The sequence below is a fragment of the Parasteatoda tepidariorum genome, chromosome 5 (assembly GCF_043381705.1).
Source record: "Parasteatoda tepidariorum isolate YZ-2023 chromosome 5, CAS_Ptep_4.0, whole genome shotgun sequence".
Classification (NCBI taxonomy): Eukaryota; Metazoa; Arthropoda; class Arachnida; order Araneae; family Theridiidae; genus Parasteatoda; species Parasteatoda tepidariorum.
The window spans coordinates 60,476,344-60,494,176 of record NC_092208.1 but is presented as its reverse complement, the minus strand read 5'-3'; the positions used below and the strand labels follow the sequence as shown (position 1 = coordinate 60,494,176).

General features: G+C 26.9%; 1 protein-coding gene across 4 annotated transcripts; it reads left to right on the top strand.

Moving 5' to 3' along the window:
- Positions 1 to 870: 870 nt before the first annotated feature.
- LOC122268998 (ubiquitin-conjugating enzyme E2 J2) lies at positions 871 to 16,356 on the top strand. Of its 4 annotated transcripts, none has more exons than XM_043040218.2 (7): positions 906 to 1,113; positions 3,122 to 3,266; positions 4,927 to 4,967; positions 7,826 to 8,019; positions 9,357 to 9,404; positions 12,134 to 12,214; positions 13,525 to 16,356. In XM_043040218.2, the coding sequence occupies exons 1-7, from the start codon at positions 1,101 to 1,103 to the stop codon at positions 13,729 to 13,731; spliced, it is 729 nt and encodes a 242-aa protein (XP_042896152.1). In that variant the 5' UTR covers positions 906 to 1,100; the 3' UTR covers positions 13,732 to 16,356. The 4 variants fall into 4 exon arrangements, with proteins under 4 accessions (XP_071037610.1, XP_042896152.1, XP_042896154.1 ...); XM_043040220.2 differs by having other exon boundaries at positions 1,099 to 1,315; XM_043040219.1 differs by lacking the exon at positions 906 to 1,113 and adding an exon at positions 1,897 to 1,921.
- Positions 16,357 to 17,833: the final 1,477 nt, after the last annotated feature.

Sequence of the window (17,833 nt, the reverse complement as noted above, 5' to 3'; positions counted from 1 at the left end):
CCAATAGCCCATTGTGCAGCTCTAGTGCGACACAAATTAACAACAACAACAATTAAACTAACAATAATTAAAGTAAAAGCAAAGTAAGTCTGCCAAATTAGCAAAGACTACATTTAAGTTACCGTTTTTTATTTTACTACAACTTGATTCTGATATTGTACGAATGCTTTTCTGAATTACCAGTCCCCAATGGGTTAATGTAGTTTTCAGTTCCATATAGTTTTCCAACTTCAAAGTTTTTAATCTATATGAAAATCAAGAGAGAAGCTAATATACTTCCTTCCTCTATGAATCTCCACACGATAATGGGGAAAGCATGTATAGAGTTCTGCCATAACTTCTAGTAGGTTATGGCTTACGCCACCTGCAGAACATTTCGATCGCTAATGAAAAGATGATTTCATAACCTAAAATTCGATCGGTGATGACCAGATCACCGAAGTCAAGCATCAATGGTTGCGGTCAGTGTGCGTGTGGGTGACCACTTGGATTAGTCTGCGTAGGGATCGAGGGTGTGCGGTATTGGTCCTCGTTAAACTTTTCTAACGTAAAGTGCTCGACTTCGCGTGCTGGTCGTCGGGCTACTGAAGCGGGGGTGCCATCCCCTCTGCAGATGATCGAAATTGTGATGGCATGTTTTCGGATCATCCTCAGGGATGTTTCCCAGACCATCGCCAATATAGCCTATTGTGCAGCTCCTATGTGACGTAAATGAACTGCAACAACTCGATCGCTGTTGAAGAAATTCTGATTGGTGAAATATATTTACTGTCAATCGGCAGTTTTTTTTAAAGTTTTCGCAACTGTGAGTAGAGGTGCAAGGCTCTTGTGAATACCTTTACGCAGAATCACCTCTACGCAGAACCGTAAACCGCTTAGAAACTGAAATGTCCCCGAAATCACGCGCGAGTAAAAAGCTTTTGCGAGGTGCGGAATGCGAAGCAAGATTTCGTAATTTATTTGGAATATCACTATTGATATTTGCTTCAATTCTTTCGTCTGAGTTTATTTCGTTCTCTTAGAATTTGAAGTTTTCAAACTATTTATGAAAGACAACTGATGTAACTTTTTGTGCAGCCTGAACCTTTCAGATTTCTTGAATGCACCCAAAGCGTACGTAATACATTTCCTTTAGATTTCGTCAATCTTGATTGATTTGTTTTGGGATCGTCTGTTTACATATTGTAATTTAAACTTTAAATTCTTCGAAAGCTGTGAATTTCAGCCTCTTTTTGCATTTGAAAGAAATTTTTTTTTTTTTTTTACGTATTTGCTATCTAGTTTACTAAAGTATTTTCGTTTCAAGCATTACCAGGTATTTGAAATTTATATTTGCATTGAGATTGAATAAATCTGCTCCATTTTTCATTTCTGTTACTAAGTTTCATAAATATTTCATTGTTTACTTATATTTTCATTCTTTAAAGTTCTACTTCTGCATTCATTTTTAGAGTGTAATAAATATTATTGATTATGATTTTGCAATAGGTATTGATATTCGGTTAAACATCCCCCCATTTTATGTAAAATAAAATGTGTCAATTTCATATCGTAAGATTTTAAACTTTACCCCTACAATAAATTTTTCCTCTTCAACTTGTCTTTGTAAGAGTGTTAAAACCCCTTTCACTAATTCTGAGTTGGTAAATTAGAAAAAAAAGAAACTCTATTTGTACTTTTATAAATTTTTCACACATGGTTTGTTTGTTTTACTAAAATTTTAATCTTAGTGATATACCTGTATAATTTTATTTTGACTCATCTATGTGAATTTGATCGATAGTTATGGATGATTTCAAGTGAAGTAGCATTAATTTTGTGCTGAAGTATTAGTAACATAGAAAATAATGTGTATAAGGAAAAAAGTTTTAAAATGAGAGTAAGTGGCCGTTTTGGTGCAATCAAATAAAAATGATCAGGGGTGAGGGTAAATATTATTCTTATATGAACTTTTATCTTAACTAAAAATATTCAATTCAAATTTTTAATTGTGTGCCTATTATGGGGGAATATTTCTGTATCATGATCTATTGCACCAACTACAATCGGCAGAGTGCCAAATAGATTTTAAACTTGCACTGCTTACAACAAGAACAAATAGTAATAAACAAACTCAATCAGGACTGCCAAAAAAGCAAAACCTTTCTAAATATAACAACCTAAAAAAAAAACTAAACTCTGTGGCGCGACAGCCCATAGAGGTGCAAGGCCTACTGTGCCCATCTCAATTTTCTTGACCTTGAACTCCAGGATGCAGGAGCAGATGTTCCAGTTAGGTGGTCAGCCGAACGTGGAACCTCGAGTGTTTAGTTCCCAAGCATGCTTGCTACTCATTTAATGACCCACTGAAGGGATGAAAGACTGAGTCAACGTTGCCTGGCTCGAGGATCAAACCCGGGATCTATAACAACCATGTAGCCTCTTAAGCAGTATATCTAGAAATAACTAAAACAAATTTTCTTTTGAAACTCAGCTGCAGTATTTAATATCATTATTATTTTATGAAATGCAGGAAATTTTATCTCGGTAATTATATTATTTCTTTCTTTCTTTGAAAGCAAAATTATTTCTTTCTAAATATCGCGTCACACAATAAGCTCTAATAAGCAGCTGTAAACTGTTGAATAGGAAGTTATAGTAAGGAGCTCAAGATTTATTTTTGTTTACATTTATATTGATACTATTATCCATTGGTGGTTTAATGTAGTCCAAGGTCTTGTTTCCTTAATAAATGCTGATATAATTTCTCTTGCTTGATGTCATAGGAAAAGTTGTAACTTACTGTACAGGCTATACCCATATTAATTTGAGGATTCATCCCTTTGTTAAAATTCTTTTAAGCTCATGGTTTGGGAGGATGTATTGAAAATTACTGCTATAACCTACATTTTTTTTAGAATATTTTATGTTTTGAATAGAGAAATTTTTATCACACATTTTCTAGACTTAGAGATTTTTAATTATTGTTTATATTTATTATTATTGTATTTGTTGTATTTAGTATTTGTTTAGCTTTATTTTGGCATTCTTTAAGTTTATCACTTGCATAATATATAAAGTATTTATTATTATTTGTTATTTGATTGTTTTTATTATAGTTTTTCTTTTTTATCATTTCTAGAAATTTGTGTACTGAAATTTGATTCCAAAATGAATAGAAGAGAAAATATGGCCACACGTCGCCTGAAGCAAGATTATATGAGATTGATGAAAGATCCAGTACCTTATGTGAAAGCCCATCCATTACCTCAGAATATTTTAGAATGGTATATTATTTGTAGCATTTAATAATTTTTGTAAAAACTATTATTATTATTTTTTTAAAAATTTATTCTTCTTATTTTTTTTAATCCATAAATCATATGTTTTTAATTTTTCTTGAAACTCTTAAATACTTCATCTAAATAATAATAAAATTTAGATTAATATAAAGCATTATTTGTATTTTAATGAATTTACAAGAATCTAAATATTGTAGTATCATATTAATTTCTTCTATTTCATAAATTTTAAAGAACTTTTACGAATTCTAAGTAGATACATGCAAACGGATATGAGAAAATTTTTAGTTGCTAGTTCCTTGTACCAGTATCTAGATTCTCTAACTTTCCCTTGCAGATAATTAAATTTTCCTTAAAAATAACAAAATTTTCTAAGTTTTTTAAGGGTTGTTCAATAAGTCCTTTAAAAAAGCAAATTAAAAAATTCCTTAAGTCTTAAAATTTTTCAATTATCTTACCTATAGACAATTGACAAATATATTGCACTATATATTGACAAATATAGTGCAATAACCACACATAAGGCTCTCCTCTCTATTTATCCATTTTAATGTTTTTGCAAGTAATCAGCACAGGTGTTAAGCATGCATCCTCAGAAACTGTGGACGTCACTTTGATGGCCAATTTCAGCATCTGCCATTTTTTTAGCGGATCACCTTCAAAACAGGCTGTTTCAAATATTTCTGAAATGTAGTACTATCTTATGTCTCGTTCACTATCAAGTATTGATGAAGATACTTGTGAAGATGAAACTGAAAAAACACCAAACAGTCTCTGAATGAATCACACCATTACTTTTATGTTCCACTGAGAGCTAATGAGTCGATTTTCTCTCTCTTACTTTTATCTTATGAAATTCTTTTTTTCTAGATGACTTTTTTTTCTCTTAATTATTTTTTGCACGTTAATTGATAAATCACGCAAAACAGATCTTGTACTTCATCTATCATTTCAGAGAAAGTCACTTCCATTAGATGTATGAAACAATGTTAATCATTTGGAGCTGTATTACCATGTTTAAGCTCATTTATGCAATTCTTACCATTTGCAAATACTGGAACAAATTTGCATCTAACTTCATACACCTTGGCTTTGATTTCTTTAGATTTTTAATCTTTTTAATAGAAGTTATTAATTGCTCAAAACCAATTTCTTTAGATTTTTCTAAATAAACTGAGATTAATTTTTTTAATTGACTATAACAATAAAACTGTCTGATGGATAAAGTTTAAATTTTAACTGCACTCTAGCGAGAATGAAGTTTACGAAAATTAAACGTAATACGAGAATCATCTTTCGTATTCTCTAGAGAAATATTTGAACAATCCTGACACCTTTGCCAAAAACGAAATCTTCTATTCAGTTTCTCATAGGTTCTTAATGTCACTAATTATTAATATTATTTATTAATTTAATTTGTTTTAAATATTTTCACCTAACCAATCCTTGTTTAGAATGTTTGTTATTTTTAATACTCTAAGGCAAACTTGGTTTGTTTTTAGTTTTTATCACTTCTTATTTAAACTTGAAAAAAAAAATTATTTAATGCATGTTTACTAAATTTATTCTTTGTTTTGACTTTAAAAAATTAAGTTACTTAGTTTTTGAATTTAAAAAATATCTTTAAACTGAAATATTCTTCTAGGCATTTTGCTGTTTTGGGCCCTGAGGACACTCCTTATAAAGGTAAAGTTTTGACATCTTTTAATTTCACATGTTTCGAAAAACCACTAACAACCACATTGTGGTTGTTAGTGGCTTTTCAAAATGAAACATTTCATTGCATGTAAGGTCGTATTTGCTAAGGATTCGATTCCATTTCTATGAAAAAAAAATTTCTTGCATTTTTCAATTGAATAATATTAGGCTAATAAAAATTGATTTAAGCTATACATAGAAAATTGGAGGCTATACTAAAAATTTAGGATTTACGTAGAGTCAAGAAATTGAATCGAATAGTAAAGAAAAAGTCATGTCTATGAACAGTTAAAATATGCTCATAAGCTTATTAGTTTTTTTCCTTCTTAACCCTCATTTACATTCAAAGATTCACTTCTCAGAATGTTTGCTTACCATCATCTATTTATTGATGCGTTTCCATCATTCATAAAAAAATCTTTTATACATGAATCTTTCTTGCCTCTCTGCACTAGCTTTGTGCTATTGTTCCTATGCTGAACCTTATATGTCATCTATAAGTGTATTTTATACACTTTTAATTCTTTTTTTTTAATGTTTATATAGAAAGTTATTCTAATTTTTCAATTGCTATGATTACTCCTTTAAAGAGTGGATGGTTAGTCATACATTTGTTTATAGTTGTACTAAAAAAGTTCTGAACATAGGAATTCAAAAAAATAAAAAAAAAGTATTTATATATTTTTTTTTAATGTTCATCTTATATTAATTTATAAATTAATCTAACTTTTGGCCAAAATAATGCATTTATGTAATATTGTCAGTGTTCTTTTCTTATTTTTAATGTGTAGGCATAATTGATATTCATTTTTGTTGTTCCTCTGATATTGAAATCTTCATACATAAAAAGTTATTTTTTATACTTCAAGTTCATTTGAACAAATGATTATTTTGGAAAATTTTGATCTTAAAAGTCCACATACGGAGTGAAATAAGTAAAATAAATTTTTTTTCCTAATCTAATTTTATAACAATAAAGGACAAAAGTTTGATAAGATAAGTTCTTATTTTGCCTATATCACTGTTGTATATTTTTTAATGTTCCAATTATTCTTTTGTAAAAAAAAAAAAAAAAAGAAAAGAAAAAAATTAATTCTTTTTTATGAAGTTCCAAAATTTTGCGCAGTTGATCTTTCTGTATATACATACATCTGTAATAAAGTTATAGTATACAAAGATATAATACAATAATGTAATGTGTAGTTATGATTTAATATTTAATTAATGGTTATTAGCTTATATTTAAAATCTAATTCATTAATCAGTTTTCTAAGTTTTTAATAGTTAGAAGATTTGTCACAACTTGTTATATGACAAATTAGTTTTATAATTACAATTCAGAAGATAGCTTACATCATATCACTGTCCAATGGTTTGTTACTTGTTCATATGCATATATGTAAATATATATGATCTAATAATTCTTAATATGAATTATAATATAGAAATAATATATATTCCTATCAGTTATATGTAACAAACCACAATATCCTGGAATAAATAAACAAAAGTTAATATTTACCAGGCTTTTACCAGTAAAAGTCTAGTTTTTACCATATCCTAGGAAAAACTGTTTTTTCCCTGTTAAAAACCCAGCCCTGCTTTTTTAGCGTGCACAAAATCATGGACCTGATTTGTTGTTGTTGTTACTTATTCCACTTGGCCCTGAGCAAGGCTAGACCAAGTCCAGAAGACCGTTCACTGACAGAAAATCATATACCATCGCTGGAGCCTCCAAGATAAAATTCTTCTCTAGCCCCATACAGGGCAGCAAATGATCAGGTGTAGCCTGGTGCACTTTACATTTTAGACATACAGGGAAAGTCTTTTGACCCTGAACAAATGTTAGTCCACGAGGATGACCCTGATTAGTCTTGGGATAGCTGTCTGTAGTTTCCTATCACCTTAGTCTTCAAATCTAGTCACAAATCTTAGTCTTCAAATCACCTTAGTCTTAAGTCTTCAAATTGTTAATGATATTCGGGTCAATTCTGTCACCGATGTTTCGCCAATTGCTCAGATATTGTATTGAGCTCTTACTATCCGTGAAAATCCAGATATTCTCTGTACTCTCAATAGAAATCATGTGTTCCAGAGCCGCATTTATGGCGATTAGTTCTGATCAAAAAACTGAACAATGATTCGGACTATGCCTTTTAATTTTTGTAATGACGTCTTGGTTTTCTATGACAACACCACTACTAGTGTTGCCATTATCAAATTTACTTCGATCCTGATTTGGACCTGCTGATCTTATGGATGTGCAACAGCTTAATTTTAGATTACAAATAATAATTTTTTGTAGTAAATAATAATATTATACAAATAATAATATTTATTTATTTGTAAAAAAACATTTATTTAAGGATTCTAAAATGAAAAGAGATCAAAAACTTTNATGTCATTGTGAGAAGAGAAAGTCTTCAAATTGTTAATGATATACGGGCCAGTTCTGTCACCGATGTTTCGCCAATTGCTCAGATATTGTATTGAGCTCTTACTATCCGTGAAAATCCAGATATTCTTTGCACTCTCAATGGAAATCATGTGTTCCAGAGCCGCATTTATGGCGATTAGTTCTGATCTAAAAACTGAACAATGATTTGGACTATGCCTTTTAATTTTTGTAATGACGTCTTGGTTTTTTATGACAACACCACTACTAGTGTTGCCATTATCAAATTTACTTCTATCCTGATTTGGACCTGCTGATCTTATGGATGTGCAACAGCTTAATTTTAGATTAATTATTTTTTTAAAACTTTTGTATCACTATATAACATTTTGTCTGTATTTGGTAAATTGAATAGTGTCTTACATTTTTCTTTTTGTAAATACCAATTTAGGTGGTGTTTATCATGGTAAACTAGTGTTTCCCGCAGAGTTTCCTTTCAAACCTCCTAGCATTTACATGATCACTCCAAATGGAAGATTTAAATGCAATACAAGACTTTGTCTCAGTATTAGTGATTTTCACCCTGATACTTGGAATCCAGCTTGGTCAGCTGGCACTATTTTAACTGGTCTTCTCAGTTTTATGGTATGTGTTTATCCAAAACTGTGCATGCTTGTCCAGTGTTTCTAAATAATTAAAATGAAGATTTAACCTTGTTAATGATTATTACACTAGTAGCATTTTCTTTAGTTTATTTGATACAATTTACAGTACCCTTAAACTATTTCTTGACTACAAAATAAAGTAAAAAAATAAATAAGGGAAAGGGACTTTTACTGACTGAGATCCACGGTGTAGGTGTTGTAGCTCACCCCTTCTTTTTCTCTTCTAAACTTGACTGACTGAATCTACTTCCGTCCTCCCTGGGTTGCTGTGCGTGGTAACAAGCGACACATAAATATGTCGTTTGTTACATGCGTCATATATAAATGCATTTGATCTATTCTTGCTTTTTAAAAGTATATAAACACATTGAACATGACATACTAATAAAAACCACAGAAAAAGTAAAACTTTCATGCACCTAGAGAATAAGTTTTTTTTTTCTTTCTTTAAATTTTTTCTTTACAAAATACATACATTAGCTGTTCATTATTTTTTGTCATAAGATGTTTTAAAATCAAATAGGAAAGATAAAAAAATTTGTGGCAAAATTAGATTGTGTAAATGTTAATAGCAACAGGTGATGATTTTAGATTTGCCAGAATTTGTGAGTGATGTAATAAAAAATTTTGGTTGCGGAGAGTTAAATAGATTTTTATAATTGTCGATTGTTATTTTGCTGCCTTATCTGAATTTAAACTTTAAAACATAATAAACTATTTCTTAATTTGGTTTTACAATTAATTAAAAGGTTTTAAGATTTTCTGATTTATGAACTTTTTTTTCTTGATTTTTTCTCCTTTTTGTGTGAGGTTTTGGGAGTGTCAGGCAATTTATAAGATTGATTCATTGTTTTTTTAAACAAATTCTGGTTATGTTAAGCATACTTTAAAACAGACTTTGATATCCAACTAGGCTAATGCCTTAAAATTTTTCACAATTCTCAAGTTATGCTCACTATTAGTTAAACTGTAGAATCTAGTATACACTTAGAGTTTTTGTTTTATTTATTGAAATGTCTCCTTGAAAAGTGCTATAGCATATTCTGAAGAGCTGTGAAACAGTGAGTTTGCAAAGGCGACCAAGCTGGTCGAAGATTTTTAATTGTCTTTTATTCTAATAAATTTGTTATTGTTTTCTTTATGTCTAATTTTTAAAAGTAGCGAATGCTTCATATTTAGTGATTTTAATATGATTGTGATGAAACAAATTAGAATGTAGTTCAAGTTAGATTAAGCGAAACAATTTTTGATACTGTGTTGAAGTAAGGCTGTTTAAACACTAATTTCAGTAATATATTTCTTGTCTTTTATTAATAGGTTGAAAAAAACCCTACTTTGGGCAGTATTGAAACTTCAGATTATGAAGTAAATATTTCCATATTTATTTGTATTTTATTATTCCGAAGATAAATTAACAATTATTTCATATTTTGTTTTCTGTATTTTAAATTCTTTGTAATTCCTATACTTTCATTCACTAATCACTCTTTAGTTGTCTTTCACTGTTAATTAACATGTTATGGAATGGAAACTAGGGTAACATTGTTTACTTTTCTGAAATTACATGAAAACAGGGTTCGTGATTTTTTTGATTTTTTTTAAAAAAATCAAAAGAATCAGATTTTTTTGATTTAAATCGGATTTTTTTGATTTAAATCAGATTTTTTTGATTTTTATTCAAATACACTAAGAACTTTAATTTATGATTTAAAAAATTTATAAATGTTTAATCAAGTTAACTTAATATTAAAACTATATTGTAAGAATATTTTAGAAGCTCTAACTAAAATAATATTTCATTATAATACATAGTTTTGAATGCATAGCAACCATTTTGAAACAAATGCGTGATTAAAATTTAAAGACTAGATGAAATAGAGAATTTAAGGAATACTTCAGGGGTCTTTCTGGGTTTTTCTGAGAGGTACCTATTTTGTGAAAATTAAAAATTATATTAAAAAATCAACACAAATATAGTAAAAATATGGATTTATCATTTCTTACGAGACACAAAAATAAAATTTTAGGAAAAGGTATTTTGTGTGATTATTCTATCATTTTTCCTAAAGTTGAATTTGTAAAGGTACCGTTAAACGATAGTAAATTTGGCTTGGACAGAACCCTGTACTTTAACTATTAAAACAAAGTTTCAGTTTGCAAACCATAACTTTAATTTAAAATTGTGATTTCTTTTTTTTTTCTCTTGATTTTTAAAATTGCAAAATAAATGTAGCAGACTGTGTTTATAAATGTAGTCATTCATCAAAAAAGTAAATAAATATTTAATCTAAATATTTTTATATTAAAGTATTCATTTTTAATTCTATATCAAAATAGATTAAGTTAAGCTAAAAAAAATTTTAGAAAATCTATGTACTCATTGGAATTTTTTTTCACAAAAATTTCTTTATGGAAAATCAGATAATGTCAAAGATACTGTAAACATATTATGAGAAAAAAATACCAGTTAATAACCCTACTGCATCAAATAGACTTTGAAAGGGAAGAATGACACTATATTAGGAAAAAAACATCTGCCCCTTTTTGGCATATTAGGGTAATTTCTTTTTAATATAACCTCAAGCTTATTTTCCACCAATAAAATATGATGTAGATTTTAATTCACGCTTTTTCATTCAATATGTAGAATTTTAATTAACATTACTTGTATTATTTTTTGAAAAAAATTCATGTTTATTAATTACTTTTTACAGCTATGCAAGTCTATATTAAGACAGCATTAAATGTTTACTTTAATCTGTACTTTCAATCTCAAGAATCAAAACATTTTTATGTGTTGGAATTTAACACGCACCAAGAAAGTAATTTCGTTAATTTTTCGTAATTAAAATTAACTAATGCAGCAATTTATTTAAATTAAATTTTAATACTGATTAAAGTAAGTAATAAAAGTATCAAAAATTTAAAACGCTGTTTTTTAACTTTTAAAATCAATATTTATAGATAAAAAAATTTAGTTGATTTAAATTAATGATTTTTTTAAAAAAATCATTTGATTTAAATCAAGATTTAAATCGTGATTTAAATCAAGCTGATTTAAATCAACGAACCCTGCATGAAAAAGAAGCAATTATTATTTCATATCTTTGAATAAATAAGATAATAAAAAATAACCATAGCAGGATAAATTAAAACTAATATATTCAAATATAGAGACATATTTATGCAAATATATTAGTACAAGCAATGAAGTCATCCAAGTGCTAAGAAAGATTTCTAGAATGTTCTAGTTTAGTTTAAAAAATTGTTTTTTTTTTCCAAAAAAGAAAAAAAAGGCTTTTAATTTAAAGAAAGAACATGTAAAATTTTCTAAAACGAGTGCGGACAAGAATTTTTAGCCGGTGTAATGATCAGGCATCCGAGAGTTTTAGACCCTGAGATATACATATTTAAATTTTTCTTAATGTCAAGTTTTTAAAAAAATTAAAATACCTTATTGCACTTTAATTTCAGCAGAATATGCTTTCATTTTGGTGTAGCATTTCATTTCATTTGTTTGATTTTTTATTACTTACTACTTAATCAATTTTACAATTGTTTTAAAAGATTTTTTGAAGCATTTTGTATTTTAATTATTTATAACATTTATAAAACAATTTTTAATTTTTTAAAACACTAAATTTATTATTTAGATTGTAATTTTTGCAATTTAATTACAACTCTAATTTCAATTTCTCATTTTGCCACTCTAATTACCATTAGAATATCATTAAAAGGCATTGTGTATTTTTTTTTTTGATTTATGACTGTTCATATATCTTTTATTTGTTTATTTAGGGTTAATTTGTTAGTAATTTTGGTTTTGCTTAATGCATGATAACTTATACACAATTCTGACCGCATTGCCATAAAATTGTGGGAATCTTTTGCTTAACTCTTACTTATAACTTAAAATTGTCTTAAAGAATTGGATTAAAGCACTTAAAATTGTTTTCAAGAAGTGTTTAAATACATTAAAATAATAATGAAATTATAATAATTTTTTTAAGTTTTGTTAAAATCTTTTCCATGTGGATTATGTTATTTTTTTAAGATTGTAATTTAATAGTTATAATTCTGATAATTTTTTTCAGAAACGATTGTTAGCCAAAAGAAGTCTAAAATTTAACCTGAAAGATCCTATTTTTTGTGAACTTTTTCCAGACCTAGTTGAAGTAAGTTTGTACCTGTATTACTATAGTAAAAATAGATAATTTGATTTGCTGTTTTGAGTTGTTTATAATGGGTATTAGGATATGTTTTGAGCATTGTTTTTATAAAATTAAAAATCAAAATAAATTTAGTCCATAGGGGAGAATCATAATGATATGATTACTGGGATGAAGGTTTAATTCTGGTGACTATTTTTTTTTGTAACAATAAAAGAGTTATAATTTTTCAAAAAGGACTTACATTTTAATAAAAATTTAAAATAAATGAGGATTGCATAGATATAATAAGTATTTAAAGAAACATTTTGTTTGCAATAAAGCATTTTTAATTGAATGTTTTTGAAAATTGTAAGCTATGACCATCCTGGACTACTATTTTTTTAATGCNTGATTGAAAATGATGATAAAAGAGGACAAAGTTAAAATTGTAAAGCGTATTGATGATGGAACCAATCAATCGACACTGTGTAAGGAATTTTCCTTGTCAAAATTGAAGTGCAATTCTTGCGGCATACGACAAAAACATGGTTTCATCGAAAAAACTGCGTGGAGCTGAAAGAGAAAACGGAGAAGATGCTTTGTCAAGATGGCTCGAAATCTTGTTCAAAATGTAAAAATCTTGCATTCTTTGCACATTGTCGATAAGAAAATTGATGAATTCAATTTAAAATCAAATTGTGTTCAATCAAATATCACAAAATTTTTTCATAAAAAGTGAAAATAAAACTAATATTTAGCGACGTAATTACTTTTTCCATCAATTTTTGCTTTATTATCTGTTAATTAGTTAATAATTTTTAAATGACTTATGCAAAATTGCAAAGCCATTTTTCAATCATTCAACTGTCTTATGCAAAAAATATTCTTCAAAAAATTTGGATATAGTGAACCATCGGTTATAGTGGACAGATTACTGAGTCCGCAGACGGTTCACTATAGCGGGGTTCGACTGAAGAAACATTTTGTTTGCACTAAAACATTTTTAATTGAATGCTTTTAAAAATTGTAAGCTATGACCATCCTGGACTACTATTTTTTTAATGCATATAATCATCATCTTATGCTATGTTTTGTTTGCTTAAAATTTGTGGGTTATGTAGTTTTGTTACAGGTGACCTTAACATTGATTTTCTAGTGAATTTTTGATTTGAATGACCTTTATTGTCATATTATTTCTTTAACCCTCAAGCTAAAACTCCAAGTACCATATATCATGTTTGTTTTTTTAATTTAGTTGTTTTTATCATATAATGAATGAATTGCAATTTGTATTTTTCTTTTGTATTATTGATTTTTGATCCTATTTATTTTAGGATTCTAGAAAAGTCATAAGTGAACTCGAACTTTTGAATAATAATAGGAACTCTGATATAAGATCTGATTCTACTCGTAGCTCAAATGGTTCTCAGTTTGAAAAAGGCCAAGCTGTTTTAAGTGCACTCACTAATGTTGCTGTTATTATTGGATTTGCAGCATTTGCATATACAGTTAGATATGTAATTAATAGTATAATCAAGTAAAACATGCTGTATTATTTGCTTCTAAATTTCTTCTCTTTTAATTATGTAATGACTATCATTCTTATTACTAAATTTACAAAAAGGAAGAAATTTTGTGTACATTTTGTTTTTTTTGACGTTTTTGAATATAAGTGTTTTGTTTAAAGGAAGAAAAAAAAAATCAAATTTTAATTGTAAATTTTTTTTACAAGATATTGCATAGTTTAGTTGTATATTATTGGGAACTTTGTATTTTATTGTTTATTCCTCCATCTAAAACTATTTGCTTTAGATTAAAAATAGTATATATATAAGAATTTTAATACAATAGTAGAATATCAAAAGATTAAAAAAAAATTTTTTTTTGATCAAGCAAGATAATATAAATTTTTTATTGTCTTTGCTTTAGATTTAAAACAGTTTATATTACAGCCTTTTAAAAGTATGCAAAAGGAAAAAATTCACACTTTTGTTGGGATTATAGAATTGATGGTAAATTCATTAGAGGCCTTTTATACTTGTAATTAGTGTAAATATGTATATTTACTCCAGTTGTTTATAAAAGAAGTTGTTAATATAGTCTGTTGTGTCAATGCTCTGAGTATATTTTTTCCCCCTGCTTACGAGTTAACTGCACACATCTGATTTTTATGTTTATGGTTTTTCTTAAACTGTTTTCACCTATTAAAAATCACTGAATGACTATATATATTAACAATATTGTGTTTTAAAATCCACCATTTTCTTGCATCTTTATTCTTGACAGTAATTTTATTTTTTATTAATCTTTTTTAAATATTTGGTTTCATTAAGGGGTCACTTTGCCCAAAAGTTGACAAAACAGTTTTTATTACTTATATTAAAACTTCAAGTGATTCAATGCACACTTTGAGATTTTTTTTATCTCTCTAATTAAATTATTTATAATTTTTTGAACGATTTAAAGCATAAAAACCGTGTTTTTTACTGCAAAAACAAAATGTGAAAGTGCTTTTTTGACATTGATGCTTTTTTGGTGCCTACATGATACTTGAATCTTTACGGCTTTTTTTTATAGAATAAAAAGCTTGGAAGTAAATTTTTTTTTACAATCGGCATGATGTTCTAAAATTGTGCTTTGAATAAACATTTTAAAAATTACTTAAATATTTACTTCATTTTATATTTCAGTGTTCAATGTGTTAAATGTTTAATTTTTTTGCAAGTTTTGCAATCAATTAAGCTTAGAAAATATTGATATATAAATAAGTTAATACACAAATTTATAACAATAATAATTACGATAAAAAAAAATTGTTTTAGAAAAATGTTTAAAAAAAATATTTAAAAATTGGGAATTTTAACTGTTAAAAAAATTTAGTCATATTAATATGCATGTAAAGCCACCAAAAAAAAAATGCTTGTTATAATTTTTGTTAGAAAATTGTCCTAAAGGTACTGTGACCCCTTAAAACTGTGTTGTTGAATGGTATTATAAATTCATTAAATAATTGTTAAAAATTTGTTCTTGGCATTCACAATAATTTTCCAGATTTCAATGCATTGTTTGTATATAGAATGATATTTGTATTCTGGCTCAGTTGGTCACATTATAAAAGTGGTGTGTAATTTTGTTTTACAAGAATATTAGTAAATTAAATCGATTATAAAAATTTGCTTGTCACAGTATTCTTCTCAGTACATACTTCAGGAAAAATTACTTTTGGAATCATTTCAAATTTTTTTATGTTGATTTTTTCAATTAAGTAAAATTTTTAAGTTTGTAACCTTAATGCAAGATTGTAAACCTGGATCTATAGAAAATATCCTTTCTTACTGTACTGTTTTTTTTCTTCTTCTTATTAAAGATCATCAAATTATATATATATTTATAATTAGTTGTAAGAAAAAGGTTAATGTTAAAAAAAAAGGATAATTCTTGAAGCAAATTGATGTGATAGGGCATAAATTTTTCTTCCCAAAGTTTCTGTCTTTAGTTCAAAATTTTATTTAATAGGTAGCACTGTTCCCGTAAGTTTTTTTCTTCTTTTTTTAAAAATTGGTCAATTTGTAAACTAAAGAAAAACTGAAAAATAAAATTTTTTTTTTCAAAATCTGTCACGGAATTAAAATAACAATATTGTCAATGTATCCATCATCCAGCCACAATCACATGTTGTAATTGAATAATAGAATTTTATACAAAAAAGCGTAAACTGAAACTTATTGTGCCACCTGTCAGAAAAATTTTGGACTAAAAGCTGGAACTCTGGTAGAAAATATTTCTGCTTTATCTCATAAAATTGTTGCAAGAAGTTTTTAACCAGAACTGTTTTTCTTATTTAAATATTTTTATATCTTTGCTGAATCTTTTACTGTTTAAAACTGGTATTAAACAATTTACTTATTTTTAAGTTACACAAATATTACAATTGAAATATTTTATTTATTATTTAGATATATATTTGAATTGACTGTTAATTTCTTAGATAATGATTACACTGCTATCTATATCACTGGATGCAATGATCTCAATTTTACTTCTGAATGTTTCAACACTATCATATTTACTTGCTTTAATTATATTGTGTTCATTAATATTAACATTATGTAAAAACATTCCATATTTAACTTTAGAAGATTGGATTAGATTTATTGTTTATTTAACTGCTTCTGACTTTTTCACTCTTGTTCAGGAGTCTTTTAGTTGTATTAAACATAAAAAAATTATTTAATACAATAATATACAATTCCAAAGGGGATGAAACTTAATGTTTAGATAAGTAAAACATTTGTCAAAGTTTTCACTTTGAAAGTATTTGTAAAATTTATTATTTTGTAATTAACTACTAATTTCCCAGTTTATATATTTTTATTTTGTTATGTTAAAAGCATATTATTTTTTTATCAACCAAGTGCAAAATTTTAGTTTTCTTAAGTTTATTTTAATGTATAATTCAGCATATTTATGTATATTGCTTCTTGTTAACTTTTATTTATCCATCAATACTATTTTTGCCGTTAAAAAGTATTGAAAGTGATATACGGAGGCAGTTTTACTATTATTAAGATGCACTAATTGTTCAGCTATGAAAATAACTATAAAGTTGGGTTTAATTTGCCTGTGGAAAATATCTAAGTTACTTCTTTATTTACTTTAAATACATGCTTGATTTGTCCTGCTTTTGGTATTTTCTTTAAGTTATTCTTTCTGAAGTGTTCAAAAATTCCCTCACAGTTTCTATACTGAATTTCAAGGAGAAACATCAGTTTTCTGTTCTGAAATGCAACCATGATACTCTTCCACTCCAATCTGAATTTTGGTTAAATAGATAAAAAGATTGATATAAATATATATATTTAATTAATCTGTAATATATTAATATATTTAATTAATCTGTATTATTTTTAGATCAAAAATTAAGTAAAAAACAAATAAGTAAATTTTCAATAGTGATCTATAAAACTTACACAGATTGAAATTTTTATTATTNACTCCAATCTGAATTTTGGTTAAATCGATAAAAAGATTGATATAAATATATATATATTTAAATAATCTGTATTATTTTTAGATCAAAAATTAAGTAAAAAACAAATAAGTAAATTTTCAATAGTGATCTATAAAACTTACACAGATTGAAATTTTTATTATTTAACTAGAAATTATATGAAATTTCATTATTTTTTTTGCGCATTTATTAAAATAGTTTTATGTTTAGAGCTTACAAGTTATGAAATGGCATATACTTGTTCTTCAATATTTTTTGATCTATCATTAAAATAAAATTTGTTTTATTCTGTTGATGGTGTTATTTATTAATTAATCTTTATTTTTCTAATGTTCTTTTAAAAAAAAAATTCTTTGAATTGTGGCTCTGGTTTGCATCAGTTATTTGTACAGCACAGCTCTAGTTTGTTTGTCAAAATGTAATAAGATGCTTGAAAATATAATTTTTTTTTCTATTAGAAAGTTTTTCTTAGATCTAATTCTCTAAAAATTTGTATAAAGTGAAGTCTCATTTCAGGGTGCGTAGCCAAATTATGAAACAAGAAATAAGCACCTTTTAAGCACTTTTCAAGCACTCAAAAAATATTTTTAAGCACTTTGAAAAAATATCATAATTGGGCAGTATTGGAAAGT

Coding starts and splice junctions, on each gene's coding strand:
- LOC122268998 (XM_043040218.2), top strand. Junction 3,267..4,926: donor CCTCAGAATATTTTAGAATG/GTATATTATTTG, acceptor ATATTCTTCTAG/GCATTTTGCTGTTTTGGGCC. Junction 12,215..13,524: donor TTTTTCCAGACCTAGTTGAA/GTAAGTTTGTAC, acceptor TATTTATTTTAG/GATTCTAGAAAAGTCATAAG.